This window comes from Fomitopsis serialis (assembly GCF_022376445.1).
Source record: "Fomitopsis serialis strain Sig1Antser10 chromosome Unknown B0H18scaffold_28, whole genome shotgun sequence".
Lineage (NCBI taxonomy): Eukaryota > Fungi > Basidiomycota > Agaricomycetes > Polyporales > Fomitopsidaceae > Fomitopsis > Fomitopsis serialis.
In genome coordinates this window covers 98,809-121,949 of record NW_025954988.1, presented here as the reverse complement: position 1 = coordinate 121,949, position 23,141 = coordinate 98,809, and the positions used below count along the sequence as shown (strand labels likewise).

The following is a 23,141-nucleotide window of genomic DNA, read 5'->3' as shown; positions in this document are numbered from 1 at the left end:
GCTCAGGCTTGGCCGATGCCATCGCTCTTTCGACTCATTCATAAGCTCAAGATGATCCCTATATATGGCCTCGGTTGCATTCTTCCTCTTGACAGACTCCTTGGATTCGTCCCTCTGACTGCTTGGGCTAACTTTGAGATGTTGTCCTCTTTGGTATTCCTCGTCGGTGCTTTAGTCATTGCCAGTCAAGTTTTCCGCTTCCTAGAGTTTCTCTGGTTCTACCTCCTCAAACCCTCGTCGGTGCAGAAGTACCTTCATGGGCCTGCACCCTACGCCATCGTTACCGGCGCGTCTGATGGCATTGGCAAGGCGGTCGCACACGAGCTGTTTGCCAAGGGCTTCAACTTGATCATTCACGGGCGTAACGAGGACAAAGTCCGCAAGGTTGTCGATGAGCTCAAGACTCGACGCAGCGGCGACGTACGCTACTTCATCGCAGACGCTGCGAAGGGCGGACACGACTTCACCCAGCTGATCAAGCCGTTTGCCGACTTGAACGTCACGCTCGTGGTCCAGAATGTCGGCGGGGCATACATGGCCAAGGAAAGGTGAGCGCATTGCAGCCATGAACAGCATCTCTCTGCTAACTTGAAACCTACCTTCTCGCAGGATTGATGATTCCAGTGACACAGCACTGGTCGAGCTCGTCGCCTGGAATGATTTCTTCCCCTTACTCCTCACCCGTGCGCTCCTCCCTAAATTGCGGACCACCGCCCAGCACGGACCTGTCCTCGTGCAGTTTGTCGGATCGCACGCTGCGACCGCAGCGCCGCCAACCCTCTCTGTTTATGCGGCCACCAAGGGATTCCTCGCCGTGCTCACGCGCGGCCTCGACAACGACGAGCGCCGCTGGGGCACCCCGTCCGGCGTGGAGTTTGAGTACCTCGCAGTCGCGTCGGTCGCTACGGCCGGCAACCCGCAGAACGTGACGATGTCTGCTCCCAGCGCGGAGCAATTCGGGAGGGCGTTGGTGAACAAGGCTGGGTGTGGAAAGAGGTACTACACACCGTGGATGGCGCATGCGATCATGGTCTGGGCGGTTGGACTGCTGCCTGAGGGGGTGGTCGATGGGTTTGTTGCACAGATGATGAGGAAGCAGCACGAGGAGCGGCAGAAGAAGGCATAATGTCATTGTTGGTGAACCAGTGTTGCGACGCCGGCGATATGAACTCAGAACTGTACCCGGTAGCAGTGGTCATGGCAGCGTCCAGCGACCTATCCAGCTTGAGCTTGATCACTGGTGACTTGACAGCGTGCAAGTACAGTACCACACGACTCTCTGGATCATACAATGTCAATTTCGCATTGGTTAGCCCGGTGTAGCGCCAGTACCACCACATCGCCGACATCTGTGTCAAACAGTCCCAGTGGGTTTTCAAGAGGCGAGAACTCTAGAGCTACTGCTGAGACCATCTCAGCAGGCCAATATTGCAGTTTGACGAATGGTGTACATATCAGCGCGATGCACTGACCAGCCTTGAACACACCATTACATAATATCTATGCCGGGACGTAAGTACATATACACTGGCGTTTGGCTGACATTTGAGTGAATGGATGGCTTGAAGTCCTAGTGGTCCTCGACGACGATGGCTGCGGACACTGTGCACACGCTTGGCCCACCTATGATTCTCAGTGTTCCCTTCCCTTTGGCTGAGTCGCTGTCACGGTGATGCGACCCGTCACGAGCTCGATGTTGCATCCCAACTGAGACCGGCCAATCCTCGTCTGCATCCTCCACGCCCATGGCCGCCGTATTCCAGGGTGTATTCGACTCGCTCCCTGTACCGCCTCCGCTGCTCACTCTGCTGTGCGGAGCGTACGCGGCATACCAGACCAGGAGACTGCTCGACTTCGCGTGGTTCTACTGGCTCCGCCCGTCCAGCGTGCACCGCTACATCCACGGTCCTCCAGCATACGCACTCGTGACCGGCGCGTCCGACGGCATTGGGAACGCCGTCGCGCGTGAGCTATACGATAGCGGCTTCAACCTCATCCTGCATGGACGCAACGAGGAGAAGCTCCGCAAGGTCGCGGACGAGATCCGCGCGCGAGGCAACCGCGACGTTCGCTACTTCATCGCGGATGCCTCGGATCCAAGCCATGACTTTGCGAAGCTCGTACAGCCGTTTTCCGACCTCAACGTTACGGTCGTGATACACAATGTTGGAGGCTCAGGTATCGCCCAAGACGGGTGCGTCCCCCTTCCTTACCTGGCGTGTCGCATCGCTGACCCTCCTGCACACAACAGCATCGACAGTTTCACCGACACGCATCTGGCCGGCATTGTCCACCAAAATGCCATGTTCCATCTCCTCCTCACACGGGCCCTCCTCCCATCCCTACGCACCTCCGCCAAGCGCGGCCCCGTCATTGTCCACTTCGTCGGCTCCGTCACCGCCGACATCACGCCCCCGCGCCTCGTCGCATACGCCGCCTCCAAGGCCTTCGTCCGTGCGCTCGCGCGGGGGCTCGACAACGACGAGCAGCTCTGGGGCGCCCCGTCCGGCGTGCGCTTCGCGTGCATCACCGTCGGCGAGGTCCAGTCGAACAGCCACAAAGCCAAGGCGTCGCTCGTGTGCCCCACCGCGGACCGCTTTGCGAAGGCGGTGGTGGCGAAGATTGGGTGTGGAAGGAGACAGTACACACCGTGGATGCCACATGCTATACTCAACTGGGTGACGGGGCTTCTTCCTGAGCACATGCTCGATAAGACGGTCGCGGAGGCTATGCAGCAGACTGCCGCTAGAGCAAAGCAGGCTTGAAAGCGTGCGTGCGTTACGCACGAAAATGTATTGACGTTTGTTGCCAACTGTACTGGACGAATGTATAATCTCACATTTGCGCGAGCACATCTGTGCATATTCGTGCGCCACGTCCAAGGGTTGTATGTGAACGTCTGAACGATGCAGCTAGCTTACTCGGACGAGACAAAACATTCTGGGATAACCCAACTCTCTGGCGGGGAGTCGAGCATCGCGGAGATAGATAGTAGAGATGACAGGCGCGTGTACTAACCGATATACTACCAGAGGCACACACTGTTCACGTGATTCTGCAATCCGTACATCCCAGATTTTGCAACATACCCGCCCTCCGCCTGTGCACACGGTTTCGGGAGGAGGTCTAACAATATCATGGGATGAGCTGCGGATCTTCGCAGTAGGTTCAGCAGCAGCAATATCCCATCAGATACACAGGTTACAAAGCCTATCTCGTGCTATGAATACAACAGCATTCAACGACCAGACTGTACAGTGCAGCATCTGTTTAAATTGTAAAACCGACTCGGAATGATATGGCATGACGATGACAAGGGACCGATGAGTGGGAATGCGGATGTGACGATCGGCGGCGATCCTCGCAACGTCAGGGGTAGGCTGGGTGGGGGACGTACAGGGTCCGGATATCCAAATGTTACAAGGGCCGTGTGCGATTGCGGACGGGGAGCAGGGACGGCTCGTGGGGTGTGGAGGCGGGGAATACAGAACGAACGTGCGCTATGGGGGGTGGGAGCCGGCGGTAGATGAGCGTGGGCGTGAGGGGTGTTCGCTGTTGATCGTGATTCGAACCAGGGGACGGCAGACCGAGGAAACCCGAAGGGAGACGGAGACGCGGACGTAAGCAACGCGAGAGGGGCCAAGCCGCGAGGGGTGGGACGTTCGAAGCAAGGTAATAAAAATGTGGGAAATGAACTGGGGAGCATGGTCAGATGGGATGGGACGTGCGTGCGAGGGCGAAGCGGTGGGTGGGATAGCATGCGATGCAACTGGAGACGGGAACGGGAAACCAGAAACCAGAAGGTATATGGAAGGACACATGGCACGTTTTATTTACACAGTGCGTGATGCTCGTGCAGGGCATTTTGTCGTTGTCGTAACGTGGGGGTCGGCGGCGGAGGTAGAGCGGGGGCTTGAAGGCGAAGAAGAAACTGCGCAAAGCGTAGCAGCGAACGTCGAAGTTCAGCATGATCGCAGCAGCGCCTGCGCACGGCTCGCGTGCGCCTTGTCGACGAGGAGGTTCGCGGTCTTGTAGGTCGAATTGTACATGTGGTTGATCCCGTTCTCCTCGAGCGTGCGCGAGAAGCGGTTCACTAGACCGTGCTTGTCTAGAGGGAAAGGTGGTCAGCGAAGCTTGATGCGGATGCGCTATTGACGTACCTAGTCCGAACTTTCGCAAGTCAATCTGCAGACACCTAAGCGGACCCTGAGGTGTCCTCTCGTCGTCCTCGTCATCCTCGTCAACATCCCCCTCTGGGGATGCCTGCCTTGAGTCGAGGTTGAACAGTTCATCGCTGCATATCACCATGTCCCGCTCGTTCGGCGGGAAGAGCGCCGCCAGCAGGGAGACCGGCGCAGTGAGCGACGAGCCTTCGCTCGTGCGCGTAAAGGAGAAGAAAGGTACGAGTGGGGTCGTTGAGGGACCCGCTGAAGATGACGTCGTCGATGAGCTAGACTCGGAGCGCGAGCGTGTCGTGAGAGGGGGCCGCGCAGGGTGTGCAGTGTCGTGGTGCATGAGCGGCGGTCTTGCGCCTGACAGGAGGTCATCGCCTAACCGCGGGCTCGATGAGAAGTAGCCGTCTTCGTCACTCGACTCGGCGTCGCCGCTGAGGTCCTCCTCCCAGGGCATACTTTGTTCAGCATGCTCGTACAACGTGATTTCTTCCTTGTCCGAGCCTGCGCCGACACGGGTTGTCGTATCGCTCCCGCTCCCATTCCCACTCTCCATCCTACTCATGGCACCCGCAATTATCACCGAGGCGTCCACTGCTGCCGCCGCAGGCTCAAGCGGCGACACCGGCGAGCACGACCCCGCCGACTCGCTGGACGAGCTCGAGTGCCCCGTGCCTGCACCAGCGATGAGGTCCGGGTACGCGACGAGCTTGACGATCTTCAGCCCCCACATCTCCGCATGCTCGTCCGACAGGCCGACGTACGTCAAGTCCGGCACGAGCACGCTCACGTCGCACCCCGAGGGGGAGTGCGACTGCGAGCGGCTCATCGCCGGCCTTGGCGCAGGGCCTGGTGCGGGCGTCTTCATCAGCACGTCGTCGCCTTCAGTGTCTGCATCTGCATCTGCGTCCGCATCACCCTCGCTTGATGGCGGCACGGGCATGTCGAAGGCGAGAGGCGAGATGGGCGAGGTCGGGCCGGGGGAGAAGTCGTGCGGGCTTGACATCTGTAAGATAGAAGGTGCGCGGCTGCCCGAGGAACTGTTGGTCGCGTCGGTGCTGCTGCGTGAGCGAGTGAATACCGCGCCTCCGCCTGGGTCTACCCGCGTGCTGCCCGATGTTGGACCCAGCGAGTTGAGGTCCAGTAGGGAGACCGAGATATCGTCCTGTGTAGGCGAGAGCAGCGGCGAGGCGAACGTCGATAGCTGCGCGGTGAGGTTGGCGGGGTTGTCCGAGTATAGGTCAAATCCTGCCGTCGCAAGCAGAGACATCACCTGGGATAGGCGAGCGGATTTTACCTAATAGAAGGCGTTGAGCAAGCGAATCGTCATAGTTGATAGACGCAGAGGATGTGTAGAACCGGTAAATGAATGCCGGCATACATCAGACCGGATCGAACGGAAGGAGGGTTAAGGAACCGACGGCGATAAGGATGAAGGGACTGGATAGGTCTGGGATAGGTACAGCCGGGTTACGTGCAATATTGTGAGGGGGGTCGGCAGAAAACTTCAGGCTTACTCACGAAGATGAAGTCGCTCATGTACGAGGACTGGTAGAGGATGGAGATGCCCGCGGCGGCGAGAGGCGCCGACAATTCGCGCACTCGCGCGCCAGAATTGTCGCCTTCGAGGACGAGCGTTTAGTACGGGCCTGGAGCACACAACGAATTTGGACGCACCGAGTGAGTCAGAATGCGAGTCAATCTGGAGGACACTCCATCTGTCGGACGACACCTCTATAGGCTCCCAGTCGGGCCTGCGCCGCCTGCTCTGTGCCCTCTGACATGGCCTGCTGGCGCTCTGCGTCTCCCTTCTCCTGCGCAGCTTTCGTACGTCCTTGCGTGCGATGTTCTCAAACTCCTTGAGCGCGTGACCCTCGGCGAAGAGGCTGAGCTCAATCTCGTTGCAGGTGATATTTAGGAAGCTGGTCTTGGGTCTGAGGATCTGGCGGAGGATGTGCTGGGTGAGGGTATCTAGTCGTGAACGGGGACGTGGACGAGGGCGAGCGAGACAGGGAGGAGAGAGATGGTGACGCTGTCGCTCATGGGAGGCCCGGGGGGAGGGGTCGTGGAAGAAGGAGGGAAAGAGGGGAGGTAGGAAGCGGCCGGGGTTATAGGCCGAGCGGGTGACGGGCGAGAAGGGAGTTCTCGCGCAAAGGGGACGCCTGCGAGAGTGCGAGGAGTGCAGTGATTTCGATCTGCACCTATACTTGGCTCCAAAATCATTTTTGATAGCCGCCCATGGTCCATTGCTCGCATTCTCCGGCTATCGGCCCGCCGTTCTCCCAGTATGGCAATCTTCTGCGGCCTCCCGCCGCTTTAATCGGCGTGCCACCGCCCTCGCCGGCGCCCATCTTGGTGGTCCTCCTGCCTATTCCGTACGGCTGCGGAGGCATAGAGCGAGTGCCTATAGCGCGTTCTTCTGATTCATTGCAGCCCGCCCGCGTTATCCGTCTCCCCAGGCCGGAAGCCCCCTCGCCGTATCTGCCGTCCTCAATTTGCCCGCAACCGGCCTGCGCTGGGCCTATCGACGCGGACTGCGGCTCTGCCCGTGCCTTGGACGCCTTTTATCCTCCCGGGTTTTCCCCCTCGTCTTGCTCGCTGCGTATGCACTAGGTGACGCACTCGCCGTCGCACGTTTGTAGTTCGCTCGAAGCCTCCCAGCGTCTCGAGCGCGGGGTACCCTCGCGGCAATACTCACCTTAGCGCCTCTGCCATCTTCTCATCGTACTTTCTGTTTCCCCCAGATGCTACCAGACCTTGGGCCCATCGTCAGATGCATCCACATCTCACGCGCACGAGCGTCCTTCAGGCCAGTCAGCACATTCATTCTATGTAGCGTAAGCATGCTGCCGGACGGCGGCCTGCCGTCATTCTTGATGAACCGGTGGCCCTTTCCTTTCGTGCACAGAGCCAGACCTATGAGGCCGTGCCTCCACAGGTCCAGTACTTTTCCACATAACGTACAGGTACGTACGCTCCTCCATTCCTGAGGTGTATCCACGCTTGCGCAGTTAATTCTCGTCAATCCATCGCTCTCTAGTGTGATCAATCGCTGAGGGTACAGCACTCCCCGCATTCTGCTGCGCGTCCTGGGCTAAGCTGATGGTGGCGTCCCTGTCTCGAGGTTCACGCGGGCGAACTGGGCAGCCCGCCACAAAGGCTACTGACATTCTGGAAGGGCTCGGGTAACGGCATCCCCTTGCGCACTCTCTCATCATGCCGAACCGGCGTCACTCGTACGCCGTCCTCCGCCATTCACTCCGTCTCCCTTCTATCATACCCGGGACCCCCCGCGTCCAATCTGCGCTTTGTGGCCTCGCAGGCGTGGCCGTCGCGTTGTCCGCGTGTGCACGTAAGTTATAACCGTCGCTGCCTCCTGCCTGCAGGTGTGGGGGTGCCAACTCGGCGGAGGCTTTTGCATTTAGCTTCCCTTCGGACGAAACATGTTGCCTCGGGCTGACATAAGGTCAGCAGGCAGACCGGCGCAAACGAAGCAACCTTCACAAACATGTTAGCCCAGAAACCCTCTTTCTCTCTCCCTCCGGGTTACAACTGGCGGTTCCGCCGAAATCATGTGTCGGCATTAGTCGACGTTACTTACGGTCTGTGTTAATGGCTTCTCCAAACGGCACAGGTGCTCCCTCCCTGTCCAACTCGCTTCATCATGTCAGCTTGATTTAGCAAACATGTCTACCATCAGGCGCAGAGTCCAGACCATCTCCTACCATCGCGGCATCGTGCACGCTACTCGTGCGTGCGGGGAAACGTCTACCAGCTAACGAAACGATCGTCGCCACCCCAAACCGGCTGTGTAGTGTCCAAGTACTTGCCAATTCAAAATAGTAGGACGCTAGGCCATTCCGCATACTTCCGACTTGCTTCCGACTCGCAGTCGCGAGTCCAAGGAAAGGGTGTGGCGGAAACCGTGCTAGCGTCGAAGAGCCGTCGACCCGGCGGCAGCCGCGACGTCGACGTGCGTCGAAGATGCTAACGCGGGCTTGGTCCTAGTGGTACTAGTACGGCGCGCGTAGCGTTGATCAAGGCTTTGGCTGCGGTGGGTGGACATGTGAGTACCGGTGTGGATGCGTGATATCGTCAGCGCGCTCGACAGTCGACTGGGCGATAACGCGTGCTGTCTTTGGCCCGGGATGCATGCTAGGCTTCTTGGCTGCGCGAGACCTCTGTGAAGGGATCGGTACTGGCCTGCAGTACGAACCGTTCACAGAAGTCTTCGCGCGCGCATCGACAGGCCGGACCCGTCTTCTCGTAGGACTATATGCGGCAAACCGGCAGTCTGGTGCTCTGTGTTGGTGGCTACAGCCACCGCTGTCCTCGCGGTAAGTAGTATACTTACTACTCACCAGTCGACTAGCCGATTCCCGTTCCCCTCGCTAACCACACGTCCAGATGTCGGACCTCTGTCTCGTCTGACTTTGGTTTTCGCAACCGCACCATCTCCGGACAACTCGGGCTCGACATCATCATCACCCTGGCGCAATCGACATCTCGTCGAGCACGACGGTTCCCTCTCGCGGCAACGTATACAATCGTCATTTGCACATCAACGGTCAGCCGGCGTACAGCTTCCCGTCAGCTGCTGACAGTCGCCAGGATTGACAGAAGATAAGGAACGACCGATCGGTCCCGTGTGGTACCATACGGTTTCGCTGCTTGAATCTTTGTTTGATGTACGACGTGGCATATAGCGCTGGCCACTCTGATCAGGGGGCAGTACAGGATGCAAATGCCCGCAAAAGGTGCGATTGTTCCTCGCTTCAGCTGTGCTCACTCGGTGACTGATTTCAACGAGTCCAACCTCGGTCTAGCCTGCTACTGCATTTGACCGTGAAGAGAACATGCCAGATGCTCCGGGCAGTAGGGGAGCTCAGAGTGCGTGCAGCCGTTTATGCACTCCTTCCTCCCTTCTTGGACTTGTGCGCGAAGTAACCTGTTGACAGTGTGATATCCAGAATCTGACAGAATGGTCACGCCATTGCAGTATTAGTAGAATATCCCCCATGTGGCCCAGCGTAGGCTTTAGTGAAGGCGAGCAGGTCTCGCACTCGCCCCTTTCATAAGAGCTGGCTGCGATGGGTGAATATTTGAATGGTGGGCATCGATGGGTGAGCAAGTTCAGGCCGGTGAGTTGGCTGCTTCTCTCTGCAGGATGGGGAGACCCCGCGCAATGAAGGCCGTCTTCACACTTCGTGATAGATCGTTTGCTTACCGCACGGCCGCCGTGGTTCTCTAGCCGCAAGCATAGCTGGCTTATGCAGATGGCACGGCCGACGCGACTCGTCGTGTGGCGACGGCAAGGACATCTGGGAGTTGGTGCAGGAGGCACGCAACCATCCGCAAGATGATTCTCCGCACAACGACGTGGCTCCTACCCGGCGCAAGGCATCTGCAACCCTGTACTTGTAGTCGATCTCTCATTCGCTGACAAGATGACGCCGGTGGGCTGTTTCGCACGGAAGAGAAGAAACTTATCAATGCCACATGGAGAAGCCGGGTGAGTAGCTACGACAGTTGTGAGAAGATATGGATTCACTGCACAACTGATGCGGTTAGGTGAGCTGCGTACGTAGACATACTGCAGTCTCGGCATCCGCTGTGTCGAAAAACGCGCCGCATTTAGTGCTCAGGCTGCCACCGCGCCTGGCTTGACAACACCTATTATCTGCCGCTGGCAGCTCCTTGAACGCGTACGCACCCTCGCTGGTATGTAATATATGCAGTGATTCGCATGTTATGGCCTGACTGTTGCGGCGCGCGCACGCAGCGCTGATGTAACCGTAGCCACGTTGCACGTCAGGGATGCACTGTTTTGCAGGTCAGTAAATTGACGTCGACCTGGGACCACCGATTGAACGGGACATAGTGAGTGTGATCTACCATTCGTCGGCTACGGCCTATCGCTGGGTCTTTCTGGGATGGTGCTGCGCTTCCAGTGGGTCACGGTGCAAGTATAACAAAAAGTCTTGCGGCCCTGATAGGACCATGACGATAGGTTTTCCCCAGGTCTTCGAGTTCAATGATCACTCCATTCCGAGACAATACTCCTTCTGGCTTCATTCATTCATCATGGGTTACTATACCCGCTTTGCGAGGTATCGGGTACTATGCCGATAGTCTCCACCCGGATGACGGCAAATACCACCCGGCGCAAGTGTTAAACAATACACCGACGACCTACATTGATTGATATCCCTCCTCTGCATGCGCACTTTTGATAGAATGGACAGGTTCTTCCGCAAAGTTTCCTGATACATGGACAAGGATATCCTGAGGCACGAAGGTTGAAGGAATTGTCTACGTCTGCCTGGGGAGACTAGATACATGGCTCGTATCCCAGTTTGATATAGCCTTGTTGCTCAAGCGATTGCAAGCAACGGTACGAATTCCACAGCCCAAGGGGGACTAATAGTCAGACAGGTCTTTGACGACTTCGGGTGCGGGTAGTAGCCTACTGGTAGCACATCAGTCCTCAATACGCTCAGTCATCGCCGTACCTCCAAGTACCAATTTGCAAGGGGATACCGTATGATCACGGACCGAGGACCGGTCGCGTAGGTTCCATAAGGGTGGACCTCGAATGCAATAACGCAAAGGCGACTTAGTATGATGTACAGTATAGTATGCTACACAGCTATAGTACACATTATACGACGTTACTCTACCGCGGCTGGGTATCGCCATCCCAAAGAATTTATGCAGTCGGGGCCGCCCTACTCGCGATGCTCTGATACCAATCATCAAACGGGGGCAACTCATCCTCCTCCTCGCACTCAAACACGTCCACAGACACCATCCCCGCGGGCTCCTCCACCGCCGCGCAGCATGATTCCGCTAGAGGCGGCGAAGGCCGGAGGCCGTCCTCGTCCTGCTCGACGTAGTCCTCGAACTCCTCGATAATGGCCTCGCCCAGCTCGTAGTGCGACCCGCACGGTGTGTCTGGGCCTTCGCCCCAGGAGCCCGCCGATGCCGACGTCGAGTCCGCCTCCGCCTCCATTTCTACTGCCCCGACCAAGAGCGGTGCGCAGTCCTCTTCCTCTTCCCCCGTACGTCCGGAGGAGCCCCAGATGTAAGATTCGTCGTTGACGAAGTGGACGAAGGATGCGGGGACGGTGAGGTAGTAGCAGTCTTGCTGGGATGGCGTGGGGTTGTGGTACGATGCGGCGAATGGTGGTTCGCTGGAAGCAGGTTCTTGGATGACGATGTGTGGTACTGTGCAGGGTGTTGGGGAGTCGATGACGGTTGTATCCAGGCAATGGTTGAAATATGAGAGCAGAGGCTACGTGCGGACGGGTGAGTACCTCATACGACACAAGAGGTGAGAGAGATGCACGCACCTCCGCCTCGTCTGTCCACTTGAACGTTCTTTCGAGCCGGTGGGCGAACTCAAGCACCTCCCATCGTGCCCGGAATGACGGTGCAATGGAAGCTGCGTCCAGCGCCTACAAGGTTCAATTAACCAACCATCCGCGGATGTCGAGAAAGATGCACTCACTGCAAGTCTGAGCTGCCGACGATGCAGCGCTGCAGATATATTATCGAGAAACGGCAATTCACGTTCCTGCGCAGCAAGCGCCACCTAACGTTGTAAATCCAACTCCGTTCATAGAGTTTTGAACGAACATACCCTTGAATGGAACCAAGACCGACTGAACACTCTCCGAGGTTCTGGGGAGAACAGCGTACGCGCCTCTGCCTCCATATTGCCGCACTGCGGTGCGCTTGCGGCCGCACGGTGCACACGCCTTACCCCGTCAACGGGGGCCGGTGAGCACGCGAGCGGGTCGAGGCCGTCATGTCGCTGAGGTAGTTCTAGACATGCGGAGTCCTGCGGTCCCGTCCTGTTCACACAGATTGCCCAGTAATTATTCCATGCATCCACGGAGTCGGGAGGTGTGATGACTATGTGTGGTGTGACGTCCGGACGGGCGGAGTCGAGGACTATATTGCGGCGGTCGAGCTGCAGCTCCCGGAGATGGTCCTAGAGGGTGAGCTTTGTTAGACTGCGACTCAGGAGAGGATGGGGATGGTCGCACATTCTTCTCCCGAGAAGCCCGCCATCTTGACCAGTCGTCTTCAATCTTTGCGAGATGCTCTTTCGTAATCTGCTCGCGCATTGAGTCGACGTGGTATGCATGGGAGTGAAAACATACCAGAGTGTGGTCCATGTCGGAGAGGCCATCCTGGCCATGGTCTGGTATTTAGAATAGAGGTAGTGATAGGAAGGATAGAGACGTACGGTGGCGCTCTGGTCCTCGTCTGCCTCATATACCTCGTACAGTGTAGTCAAACTCAAGCTGCGCGCCGCATCCTTTGTGCGTGGTGGAAACGAATGCCTGTCAGCCGGTCTTCGCGAGGCGTGTCGTGGCGCATGAGCAGGCCGCTTGCAGTCGCTGTCGAGGTTGCCACGCCGCAGAGGGATCTGCGGCTGCAATTTCTGCTGCATCGAAGACAAGCAGCGTCTGTCCTTGCTCTTCGCTGTCGTTTCCACATATGGCGCCAGGACGGAGGCAGAGTGGGCGTCAAGGCCAGCGAAGCCGAGCTGTGGCGGGGAGCGTATGAGGTCGAGGACGAGGAGGGCGCGGATGCGGGGAGTGCAGGACATACTCGTGACTGCCCTGGCAGGAAGAGCGTGCGGAGACTTAAGAGCGGGGACGCATGCAAGGCTGGTGCGGGGAAGGGCGTGGAAGGAGGGGATGCGGGGGCTGTCGCTGTCTCGCCGCACTCGACTCGCCTCCCCGGCTCAGACGCGCCGAGCCCCTCAGCCACCGACGCGTCTCTCCCACGTGACCACCTACACCTACCCCATGCACCAGCCGTTTCAGCGCGTCGAACCGTCCAGCTCCTTGCCCCCGCTCGCTACCCCGGTCCTCATCCCGTACTTGCCGTGTCTTATGACTACCTCGCTGCATGGTGCACCATCGTCTTCTGCCACCGATCTTGCGTGGAGGCTCGTCTGGGCGTGCTTTTGCCTTGCCGCGGGCTAGGTGTTGTATTCTAGGCAGCAAGATTATCGGAAAGACTGCGATCATGACCAAGGGAATGAATGGGGTGTACGGAGCCAGCTCGCGATTAACAAGATATGTAGTGCAGAAAATTTGAAAGTGTCTGTGGGCATCCGCCGATATATATGTTTGACGTTAACAATGGGATTGTGGTTGTCATAGGGGCGGTTCTCGCCACTGGCGTCCTGTTGTTGTTCAAGGCCTACAAGAACACCGCCTTGCGGTCTTCCGCAACAATTCTGGTCTCTTCCGGCGCAAAGTATTCTCAAAGCGGTACTACAAGAGCGCATGCATGCGATCAACTCCGTCTGTTGGCTGCGGTCAAAGTGTCTACCAGGTGTCTACCGCAACACGCAGCGAGATGTTCGTTCTCATTACGTATATATGGTTCCGCTCTCAGCTGTTTTGGCTACACCCATGTGTCTGTCTAACCACCGTCGCCGCTTGGACCGCTAGTCCGACCACTATCATGCTACTTGCTGCTTGCTGTCTACACGGGAATCTGGACACTGGCTCATTTGCCTCACTGTGTGTACTTTCTCGAGTGCTATCTGTGTGATGGCCCTTTCTCAGGGGGATAGGTCACCAGTGACTTTTGTTCGACATATGTCCCTCGGCATTGTATCGCATGTCTATCAATATCCCGATGCAAGACTCTTCGTCGTTTCGTGATTGCGGGTTTCGTCAAATCACAGGAAGACGGTCTTGCAAGATATCCTCAAATCCAGGCTTAAGGTGCCCACACCAGCTATGACAGCGACTACTCTGGCATCATGGTCAACAAACGTCTTCATACGCTACAGTGGATTTGTGGTCTATAGGTAAAACAAGATCTCGTCAAGTTGTCTAGATATGAGCTGGCAATAGATGGCATCGTACAAGTCAAGGAGATGATCCCGTCTGACGGTGGCGCAAGGATCATGATGCGAACGCCTCACCGATGAATGCCCGGGGCGTAAGTAGAAGGCAGTTCCATACCATACTGCTCGTCACCCCTCACCTTCGCGGCGATGTCCCAGATGCTCTCGCCTCCGCGCACAGCCGCGTCCCACTCTTCGATAGCAGACTGGCCTATTCGCGGCGATAGGATGACATTGACCCGGTCGTCCTTCATGTACGCCTGCTTGACGAGCGCACGGAAGCTCTCGCGCGGCGAAGAGTACCGCACGTTCCCCGTGCCAGCGGCCGAGTAACGGACGATATGATACCACGGGTTATGCAGATACTTCCTCTCATCCACCGTCAGCACGACCATCTGCAGCTTCGGGTGCTCGAGGATGCCCTCAGGGAGGCGGAGGAGGTCATGGCTGATGTTCGCGCCCAAGTCTAGGTAGGGCAGGGCGAGGTGCGTCAGGTTCGGGAGGTGCGCGTGCGGGACGTACGCGCTGATCTGCATGTCGAGCATCCGGAGGCGCGTGATGTTCTGCAGGAGCGCGCGGCCATCCGGGATGCGGAGGCCCACCAGGAAATGCCACTCGTACCGCAGCGTGTGGCTGAGGAGCGTCACTTCCTTCAGCGCGGAGAGGAACGGCAGCGCGTGTGCACGGCCGCCGTGCGCGCGGTCCTGCTTGTCGAGCATCTGGCAGACCATGTAGAGCGTGCGGAGCGCGGGGGCGGGAAGCGCGAGGTGTTCGACCGCGGGGCACGCGCGGAAGACGTCCATCTCGCTCGTGGGCGACGACATGCCGATGCTCTCCGTCCAGAGCGCGCGGACGTGCTGCCCGAGGTGGGCGGGGAGGGTGCTGCGTGTCGCGGGGAGGGAGGCGCTGCGCGTCGCGGAGAGCACGATCACGTTTGTGAGGGGCGCTTTGCGGTGGACGAGCGCGCGGAAGAGGTGGGGGAGCGCGAGCTTGCGCGCCCAGGTGGAGACGAGCGAGACGGAGGCGGCGGAGGTGCGCGAGAGGGACGCGGTGTACTCGAGGATCTGCATGAGGATCTCGAGCGGGAGGAGGGGCTCTAGGGGAAGGTTGGATGAGGATGGGGAGAAGTACGGGTTGTTGGGTATGCTGAATGTCTCCATGGAAGTGGTGCGAGGGTGGATAGATGTGTACCCTCTGTTGCCGATGTTCGAGGGCAATGCTGGGTAGTCTGAGAGGGGGAGCGAAGCGAAGAACACGTCTTCATGGGTAATATGTGGGTGGGGCTCCATTGAACCTAGCGTAGATGGTGGTATGCACGGAAGGGTGTCGCTATGCTCCGAAGAGCGAAGAGAGTACCGCAACTGCGATCTATCGTGATCAAATTCCAAGATATGGAGTTCTTTGAATGGCAGTGAATGCGGGATAAGGACCTACTATGACGCAGTCAGTGCGTCCGAGGCAGCAGCGTGGGGTGACTCGCCTTTGAGTATAGCCTCCGCTATATCACTGCGGTTGCTCCTCCTGCTCACGTTTGGACGAGGACGGAGAGGATATCGACGAGTGGGGGGTCAGGCGCAACCGCAATGGATGTGCTTTATAGAGTCGTACTGTACCGGCTGCGCTCCGGACGTTGCGCTTCGGACTAGTGAAGGCGCTCGCTCGTCATCGGAACAGCCAGGCGGAGAGCCATCTCCTATGTCCCCTTCTCGTCTCTCGCTTGCCGCCGACACGTTCAAGTCGACAGCGGCGAGAGTCCATCGTCGGGTGAGGCCATCGTATTCAGGAAATTGTTTGCGAGAAAGGGGTGCCTGTGAGCGAGTCTGGCCTTGGCCGAGAGGAGATACGGAGTGGGCGAGTACCGCCGCAGCAACGCGTCTGTCAGTCTGTGATCTCCCGCCGTCTGCCCATCTTTCCTTCCACCACCTGGCATCTGCTGCAAGTCAAAGTCACCAGCAGGCGGTGCTCAGCGGCCAGCTCATATCCTTTCGTTCCCCGAGGGCTTGGATCAGTACCTCTTTCTCCTCCCTCTCTCGGTACAGGTTGAGCCTGTATTCTTCACTCGTTCCACATACCCCCTGTTACTCGGCCCTTTGAACTCACTCACAGACACTGAAGCACGATGGAGGTCGAGATGCAGCCCCAAGAGCAGCCGTTCGACGTGTCGCTCATGTTCGACAACTTCGACGTCGACATCCTCGTCAAGGTGCTCGCGCACACCATGCTCAGTCAGTCGCCCCCCGCGCCATTATTTATACTTTCAACTGACCGTTTCACATGATGCGCTCCATCCGTCCGCAGGCCCGTTCTTCATGTTTTGGCTGCCCGTGTTCTTCTGGTTCCAAGGCGTGCCGTACACCGACCCTGTCTTCTTCGGCACGAGCGCGTATGTCGTCGGGGTAGCCACCTTCTGTGCGTCCACTCTGCAACGATCCTTCGTACCTTCGCTCATGAACCGTAATTTGTAGGGGCCTTGAAGTGGTACTCCCGCCTTTACCGTAACCAGGGCAGTCTCATCTATGGGCCCGGCCCGTTCGACTGGGGCGAGCAGATTGTCGTCATCACTGGTGGTACGTGGCTTTTACTCATCTGTCATGCTGTGCGAACGAGTCGTTGCGACTTGACCGGGCTTTCTGCGCATTGTTGAACAACGCGAACATGGCGTTTCCCGCCTAGTGACCATTGAGACGCTGTTCATTATGCTCGTGGGTCCGGTCAAGTCGCAACTCGCTGTTATGCGTCGTTCCACCGAGAGAGTTAACATGGATTCATCGCATCATAGGCTCCTCTGGCATTGGTGAGCTGATCGCGAACACCTGTGCCGTGCGCAACGTCACAGTTATCGTACTGGATGTGAACCCCATCGTCACCGAAAACTGTACGTCTCTATCGCCTGTGTGCATGCAACAGAGATCATGCAACTCGCGCCTTATCCAGACAACATCAACTACTACAAGTGCGATGTTTCCAAGTGGGAGGAGGTCGAAGCCGTGTCGAAGAAGATCATCGAAGAGGTAGGTTTACTGCACAGTAGGCCGCGCGGTGCGATGGTTGACAATCCGGCAGATTGGCCACCCGACTGTCCTCATCAACAACGCCGGTGTCGTACAAGGCAAGCTCCTCGTCGACCTGACGCCTGAGGATGTACAACAGTGGGTCATAACTCGTTGTGGTACGCCGAGCAGCGCGCTGACGATGAGGCGGTAGGACCTTCTCTGTAAACACGATGGCTCACTTCTGGACGCTGAAGGCGTTCCTGCCTGGGATGATCGAGCAGAAGAAGGGACATATTGTGAGTGATTTAAGCCCTGGCTAACTGAACTGTGCTTACAGAACTTGTCACTAGATTACCATGTCCTCTGTCGCAGGGATGGTGGGGATGGCTCGTATGGGTAAGCACTCCCTCATCGCACCCATATTCTCTCCCTGACCCCCCGCATCCACAGCCGACTACAACGCTTCCAAGGCGGCACTCATCTCGCTGCACGAGTCCCTCCGCTACGAGCTCGACCACAAGTACAATACGCCCGCGATCCGGACGACGCTCGTGCTCCCAGGGCACGTCCAGACGCCGATGTTCTCGCGCGTGCGCCTGCCCCAGGCGCCGTGGTACAAGTTCTTCGTGCCGAGCCTCCCGCCGGTCACGATCGCGAAGGCCGTGATCGCCGCGCTCGACGAGCAGCATTCGCAGACGCTCTACATGCCGTTCTACGCGAACTTCGTGCCGTTCTTGCCGCTGTGCCCGAGCTATGTGCGGGACTTTGGGCAATGGGTCAGTGCCGTTTATGTTCGTCCTGAATGTGCGTGGAACTGAGTTGGGCGTCGTTGCAGCTCTCTGGGTGTGACTACGCCATGGACGACTTTGTCAAAGTGTCTGGCCGCCGTCCTGAAGAGGGCCCGGTCCCAGGCACGTCAGAGAAGTCTTGAAATCCAGTGGCGAAGTATTGCAGTGCTCTCTGTGTATATCTTGCGTGATTTATCGGCTTGTCGGTCATGGCGCTGCAGTGCAATGAGTGAACTAGTGACTGCTTCCAGGAATCTGTTGGTTAATACACGGCGGTGCGTTTCTGTTTCTGTTGCACCACGGTGGCGTCTATGAGTGAGCGCTTGAGCACCGACACAGCGGCACGCATTCTGTGCCACGATGTTAAATGACGTGCGTTGAACGATCCTCGAAGCCTTTAGCAAGTCTGCTAGCTAACACGCCTTTGTTTTGTGAACGCAGAACGAGGCTCACTGTCCAGCGCGGACAAGCTGAGACCTCTTCATAAGGCCGCCTACACGGTCCTCAATCAAGATACTGTACGCAGTGGTATTGCGAGCGGAAGCCCCGCGAAGCTCGCCGCCATGACGGTGTTTGGAAGGTTGACCTGGGTTCTTGGACGTGTGACACATCCCGAGGGCTTCTGTGATATCGCGCGGGGTGTGCGTGGTTCGATGTACTGACCTTGGTGCCGTGGTCCAAAGACAAAGATCAGTCGAGGTGAGTCCTTGCGTACGTAGCTAATGTACTAGCGACGGGACTTGCACGATAATCTCACAGCTTCAGCATGCCTACTGCAGAGTTATTCTGCTGAACGGCCTCCTCGGATGGTGGCTGACTCTATCCAGACTTGCGCCACAGCTGTCAATGCGAGCGACGCGGCGTTCAACACCCAACCTTCGCTGCTGGACGGTGTCGATCGACGGCCCCTCGGCACCGCCCCACGCGCGGGGCATCGCGTCGCAGTCCAAATATATGTTTCTCCACAGCTGCCCGAGTTGAACTTGAACCTCTGCGCCCTCCGTCCTCTGCCCCCCTCCTCTCTCCCTCCCCCCACCGTCTCCACCCCGCGTCGCGCGCCCCACTGGCCTCGCAATGGCTCCTGTCGCGGGCTTCGTCCCGGAGATCGTCACCAACGTCCTCAGGTCGCCGTTCTTTCGCAGAGGAAACAAGACCCCGCGCAAGGGCGCAGTCGCCGACAATGCCAGCCCGTCTCTGTCTGAGCCGCAGGCCGGCCCTTCAGAGCCGGCGGTGCTGCAGTCCAGCCCCCGTGTGGCTACGCTGGAGAACCAGACAACGTCTGTCGGTGCCGAGGTTCGTATCTCGACGTCGTCCTCGCTGTGTGGTGCTTATATATGCGTATTCAGAGCGTCAAGGAGCCGCCAACAATACACCCCGCCAGTGTAAGTGCGGACAATATCCTCTTGGCACTCAGCTTGACCAAGGCATCTTTGTAGTTCGCATCATTTGACTCGTTGGGAAGTGAGAACAGCGTCAAAAGCGAATTGAACAAGACCCGCACGAAGCTCGAACCTATCATCGAACAGCCTACGCCCAGCGTCACTCCAAATGTCTCCCCACCGCAGAAGACAGACTCGACCTTCCCAGCGCCGAGCCGTCAGAATTCATCCAACATTTTCCCCTCGCCGACCACCATCGAGAAACCCCAGGCGCACATAGCCCGTGACTCCCCGTCTTCGCGTACTGTCACATTCCTAACTGCCGCTCGTGCAAGTAACATGAAGACTGGGATATCGTTCCAGTCCTTCGGGTCTCCCTATCCTCCGTCCGTCGAGAAGATGGACCCTGACAGCTCTGCAGACATGTCGTTGTCGTCGGAGGATGAACCCTTTGTGGTGTTTGCGACTCCTCCTGCGACCCCGACGATGGACTCTGAGCTTCCCACCCGGGAGTCGCCTCCTGCAGTGGTACTGCTCTCACCGTCCTCGGAACGGGGGCTCGTGTTGTCGACGTCGATGTCGGATGCCTTCGCCAAGCCTCCGTCGCCGTCTAGGCTCTCCGCTCCCCTTCGAACCGCGTCTGAGAGTGCCTCCGACTCAAGCCCTTCCGTCTTGAGTCGTACTAGCACTGGGTACTCTTCGGATACAGGCAACACATCTCTGCCTATCACGCCGCTCGAAACCCCTCCTGCAGGCGACCAGACGAAGCCGGTTGTGTGGGTCGGCGAGCATGCTATTGAGCCGATCGGGGTACCTCTCCCTACGACATATGCTGAAGCCAGAAGCGTGAGTTTGTCTCGTATGATGCGTATCACGGCTTCTCATCGAAATTGTTGCGTCTCGTCTAGCTTGCGAATGTGTATCCTGAGATCGCTGAGGAACTCCTCAAACGTCCTCTTGGCCCTTCGCATCCGCCCTCTCGCGTACCCTCCCCAGACAGTCGGCCCGTCCCGACACCTAGCCCCGCACCGACGTCCGATGCAGACGACGCAGACGACGAGCGATCGCAGATCCGAAGCCCGCCTAGGCGCCGAGAGCACTCCCCTGACCACCCGAACTGGGCTCTTGCTCCTGAGGAGCTCAGAGAGAGCAGGGAGAGGAGCAGACAGCGCGGACGCGGACGGGACCGTCAGCTGCCCCAGGAGTTCAGTACGCGTGGCAAGCAGCGCAATCGCCGAGCTCGTGGGCGCAAGTCTGGCGCTGCGACGAGCTTGGAACGACTCAATGCGGATGCGAGTGTGAGTGAGATTGAGATCTCACCGGCACAGGTGATGGTGGAGACATTGTTGAGGGCAATGAAGGGGACGGCGAGTCAGTATGGACGTGCGGCGAGCTTGCCGCTTGCGTTTGACTCTGAGGCGAGTGTGCTGGATGGAGAGGATGGTGGACGTCTGGATGAGAAGGGCTATGACGAGAGGGTTGAAGCCGTTTCGCATTTGATGGAAGCCAGGAAGGCGAAGGAAGCAATCGGTATGTCTGGGAGTACGCAATTGCATGCGACGCCAAAGGCTGGTGAAGTCTCCCGGGCGAGCGAGCAGGACGATCGGATGTCTGCGCGACAAGCAGCATCGAAGGCGACTGGTCTCGAGGCAGAACGGGCACAGAAGGAAGGTCAGGATACCGGAAGGGCGCGGGGTGCTACAGAGGTAACAAAACATGTTGGAAATGTTTGACTTGATTGTGCTTATACCCTAATCACAGACGCAGGAATTGGTCACACCACGCAAGCTAGACCAACAATCGGAGCAAGTATCTATTACTGAGGCGCAAGAGACACAGCAGAGGGCCGCTATCGAGATCCCGGCCAGTAAACCTGATGCGCCGCTGCCTACTTCAGCACCGAACGCGGGTGGCTTTTCCGCATGTTCTCAGCCGTTCGTCCCTTCGGCCGCGCATCAACCCGCCGCTAACCCTAACGTCAACCTACCGCCCCCGAGAAAGACCAGTTTCTCACCGTTCGCTCCGGAATTCGTACCTGGTCGAGCGCGGACCTTTTCGAACGCGCCCAACGTTGGCTATCCCGATGTACACTCAAGTCCTACGCACCGCTCTGGCTTCAATGCGGGGGCTTCGCCGTTCGCTTTCACTGCGAATCCTGCGGCCGCGGCGATTGTCAACATCGCGAACCATGCACATTCGTCTGCTGCTGCGTTGGCAAAGCGTGTGTCGGAGGCGGACCTTGCGGGAGCAGCCAACTGGAACATGCCTGCAATCGGGCCGTCGGTGGCGAACGCAACTTCTGCCGCACCGCCCTTGTTCTCTCCGCCTGTCGCCAATGTTACTGCAGCTGTTCCGCCTTCGATGGTGCCACAGCCTGCCGTTTATGGCCCAGCTACAACTCAATCGCCATTCACCTCTCCTGTTGCCGCGCTCAGGCCTGTTGCACCCCTGTTCGCTCACCATGTTGCCCAGAGTCCAGTCCCGGAGCGTGCACACAGCAGGCGTGGCTCTACAGCAAGTCTCTCGTCAGCGTTCGGCCCACTCTCTTCTCAATCCCCTGCGCCGTTCCATCCCGGCCTGTCGAAGCATGCATCCATGGCTAGCCTGCATGGGATCTCTCCGCACCGAGTCGTGCCTTCCCCGCTTTCGAGGCGGTCGCCGATAATCGCGCAGACGGTTCAGTCGCCTGAAGTAACGCCAGCGTCGTTCGTTCCGACCCCGCCAATCCATGCGCCTACGCCCGTGTTCGGTGGAGTCTCAAAGCGTCCTTCTGTGGCCAATCTCGCGGCTGTGGCTGCGGCTCCGCCGTTTGTCCCACCTGCCACGCAGACAAGCAGTCCCACCGTATTGCCAACAACGGGTCCAAGCCATGCAGCAAGTGGACAGACGTCCTATGAACCGCCTGCGAGTCCTACTCTTTCAGCGCCGTCGTACGCATCAACCGTACCTAGGGAGGTGATCTACGCGACACCTCAGCGCCCCGTGCCAGTATCAAGGGAGTCGTCGCCCGCGTACGCTTGGACACCTGCGACAAGGCCTGTGGCTAAGGCGAATGCGAACCGAGGTGGTCACGGTCCCGGCGTGATTGGCGACTCCAGGAACCACACCGTGGGCGGAGCTCTACCAGGATACGACGTGCCCGAGTTGCCCCAGGCTGTGTCTCAGGAATCCACTTCTCCGGTTGGTGGCGCGTCTAAGTGTATACAGGCTTCGGTCGGCAGCTCTGCGGATGTGCTACCTTCTGCGCAGATTGTGACGACTCAAGTGCTGGACGGCGAGCGTGTCAAGCGCGAACGTACTGTTACCTCGGAGTCTCTGGATACGCCTCTTGTCGCTGCATCGCCTGCTGCGAAGCAAGCTATCGACTCTTCGGCCTCCGCGCTTCCGCAAGTCGACGCGTCGTCTCCCGCCGGCCCTGCGGTGAGATTTGCGCTCCTTGAGCCAGATACCGTCTACCCTGCTCTTACTTCGCCCTCTGTTGTTCTGAAGAATCACACACAGGAGATACAGTCAGTGCAGGGATCTCCTTTGCGGAAAGCTATTGGGTATGCCTCAGACGACATTGATGCTCTTGTTGGTACGGCTGATCTCCCGACTATTCCATGCGCCGAAATGGATCTACAAGATCCTACCGGCACCCCTATCCGACCGCCCACATCAGGCGGGCAGGTTTCCCTCACGAAGCTCGTCGCGCAGTTGCATCTGGGAGAGAAGAACACGCCGCCACGACCCACGTCAGTCGTGCCCAGCATCCACGCCGGGACGCCCGAGCAACCTGCACACTGGACTATCGACGTCGAGGGCAAGTTGCGCGTGAAGAAGGGCGATGGTCAGTCCGAGTCCGAGTCTCCGTCCTCTCAGCCGCAGGTACTACGGCCAACTGGTCCTCCGCTCCCGCGCAGGAGAGTGGGCCGGGAGCAGCCAGAGGC

The 23,141-nt window shown here is 58.2% G+C and overlaps 6 protein-coding genes across 6 annotated transcripts; 3 read left to right on the top strand and 3 right to left on the bottom strand.

The window, feature by feature from the left end:
* Nucleotides 1–138: 138 nt before the first annotated feature.
* On the top strand, nt 139–1,126 carry B0H18DRAFT_875780 (NAD-P-binding protein; the record flags this gene model as incomplete). Its single annotated transcript, XM_048040449.1, has 2 exons — nt 139–548; nt 610–1,126. 2 exons carry the CDS (start codon nt 139–141, stop codon nt 1,124–1,126), a joined length of 927 nt encoding a protein of 308 aa, XP_047894093.1.
* A 385-nt stretch (nt 1,127–1,511) lies between these two features.
* On the top strand, nt 1,512–3,018 carry B0H18DRAFT_907499 (NAD(P)-binding protein). Its single transcript, XM_048041515.1, has 2 exons — nt 1,512–2,194; nt 2,252–3,018. Exons 1-2 carry the CDS (start codon nt 1,746–1,748, stop codon nt 2,763–2,765), a joined length of 963 nt encoding a protein of 320 aa, XP_047894092.1. The 5' UTR covers nt 1,512–1,745; the 3' UTR covers nt 2,766–3,018.
* A 944-nt stretch (nt 3,019–3,962) lies between these two features.
* B0H18DRAFT_1084778 (uncharacterized protein) lies at nt 3,963–6,215 on the bottom strand (the record flags this gene model as incomplete). Its single annotated transcript, XM_048031829.1, has 5 exons — nt 3,963–4,108; nt 4,161–5,469; nt 5,694–5,794; nt 5,850–6,129; nt 6,162–6,215. The coding sequence occupies 5 exons, from the start codon at nt 6,213–6,215 to the stop codon at nt 3,963–3,965; spliced, it is 1,890 nt and encodes a 629-aa protein (XP_047894091.1).
* A 4,666-nt stretch (nt 6,216–10,881) lies between these two features.
* B0H18DRAFT_1118532 (uncharacterized protein) lies at nt 10,882–12,792 on the bottom strand (the record flags this gene model as incomplete). Its single annotated transcript, XM_048033804.1, has 7 exons — nt 10,882–11,466; nt 11,525–11,629; nt 11,683–11,766; nt 11,815–12,168; nt 12,224–12,292; nt 12,341–12,370; nt 12,427–12,792. 7 exons carry the CDS (start codon nt 12,790–12,792, stop codon nt 10,882–10,884), a joined length of 1,593 nt encoding a protein of 530 aa, XP_047894090.1.
* A 1,334-nt stretch (nt 12,793–14,126) lies between these two features.
* On the bottom strand, nt 14,127–15,122 carry B0H18DRAFT_1094469 (uncharacterized protein; the record flags this gene model as incomplete). The annotated part of the gene is made up of 1 exon (XM_048032384.1): nt 14,127–15,122. One exon carries the CDS (start codon nt 15,120–15,122, stop codon nt 14,127–14,129), a length of 996 nt encoding a protein of 331 aa, XP_047894089.1.
* A 784-nt stretch (nt 15,123–15,906) lies between these two features.
* On the top strand, nt 15,907–17,957 carry B0H18DRAFT_1003709 (retinal short-chain dehydrogenase reductase). The gene is made up of 9 exons (XM_048028440.1): nt 15,907–16,277; nt 16,351–16,461; nt 16,518–16,619; nt 16,832–16,927; nt 16,987–17,063; nt 17,116–17,201; nt 17,257–17,341; nt 17,396–17,441; nt 17,496–17,957. Exons 1-9 carry the CDS (start codon nt 16,172–16,174, stop codon nt 17,861–17,863), a joined length of 1,077 nt encoding a protein of 358 aa, XP_047894088.1. The 5' UTR covers nt 15,907–16,171; the 3' UTR covers nt 17,864–17,957.
* Nucleotides 17,958–23,141: the final 5,184 nt, after the last annotated feature.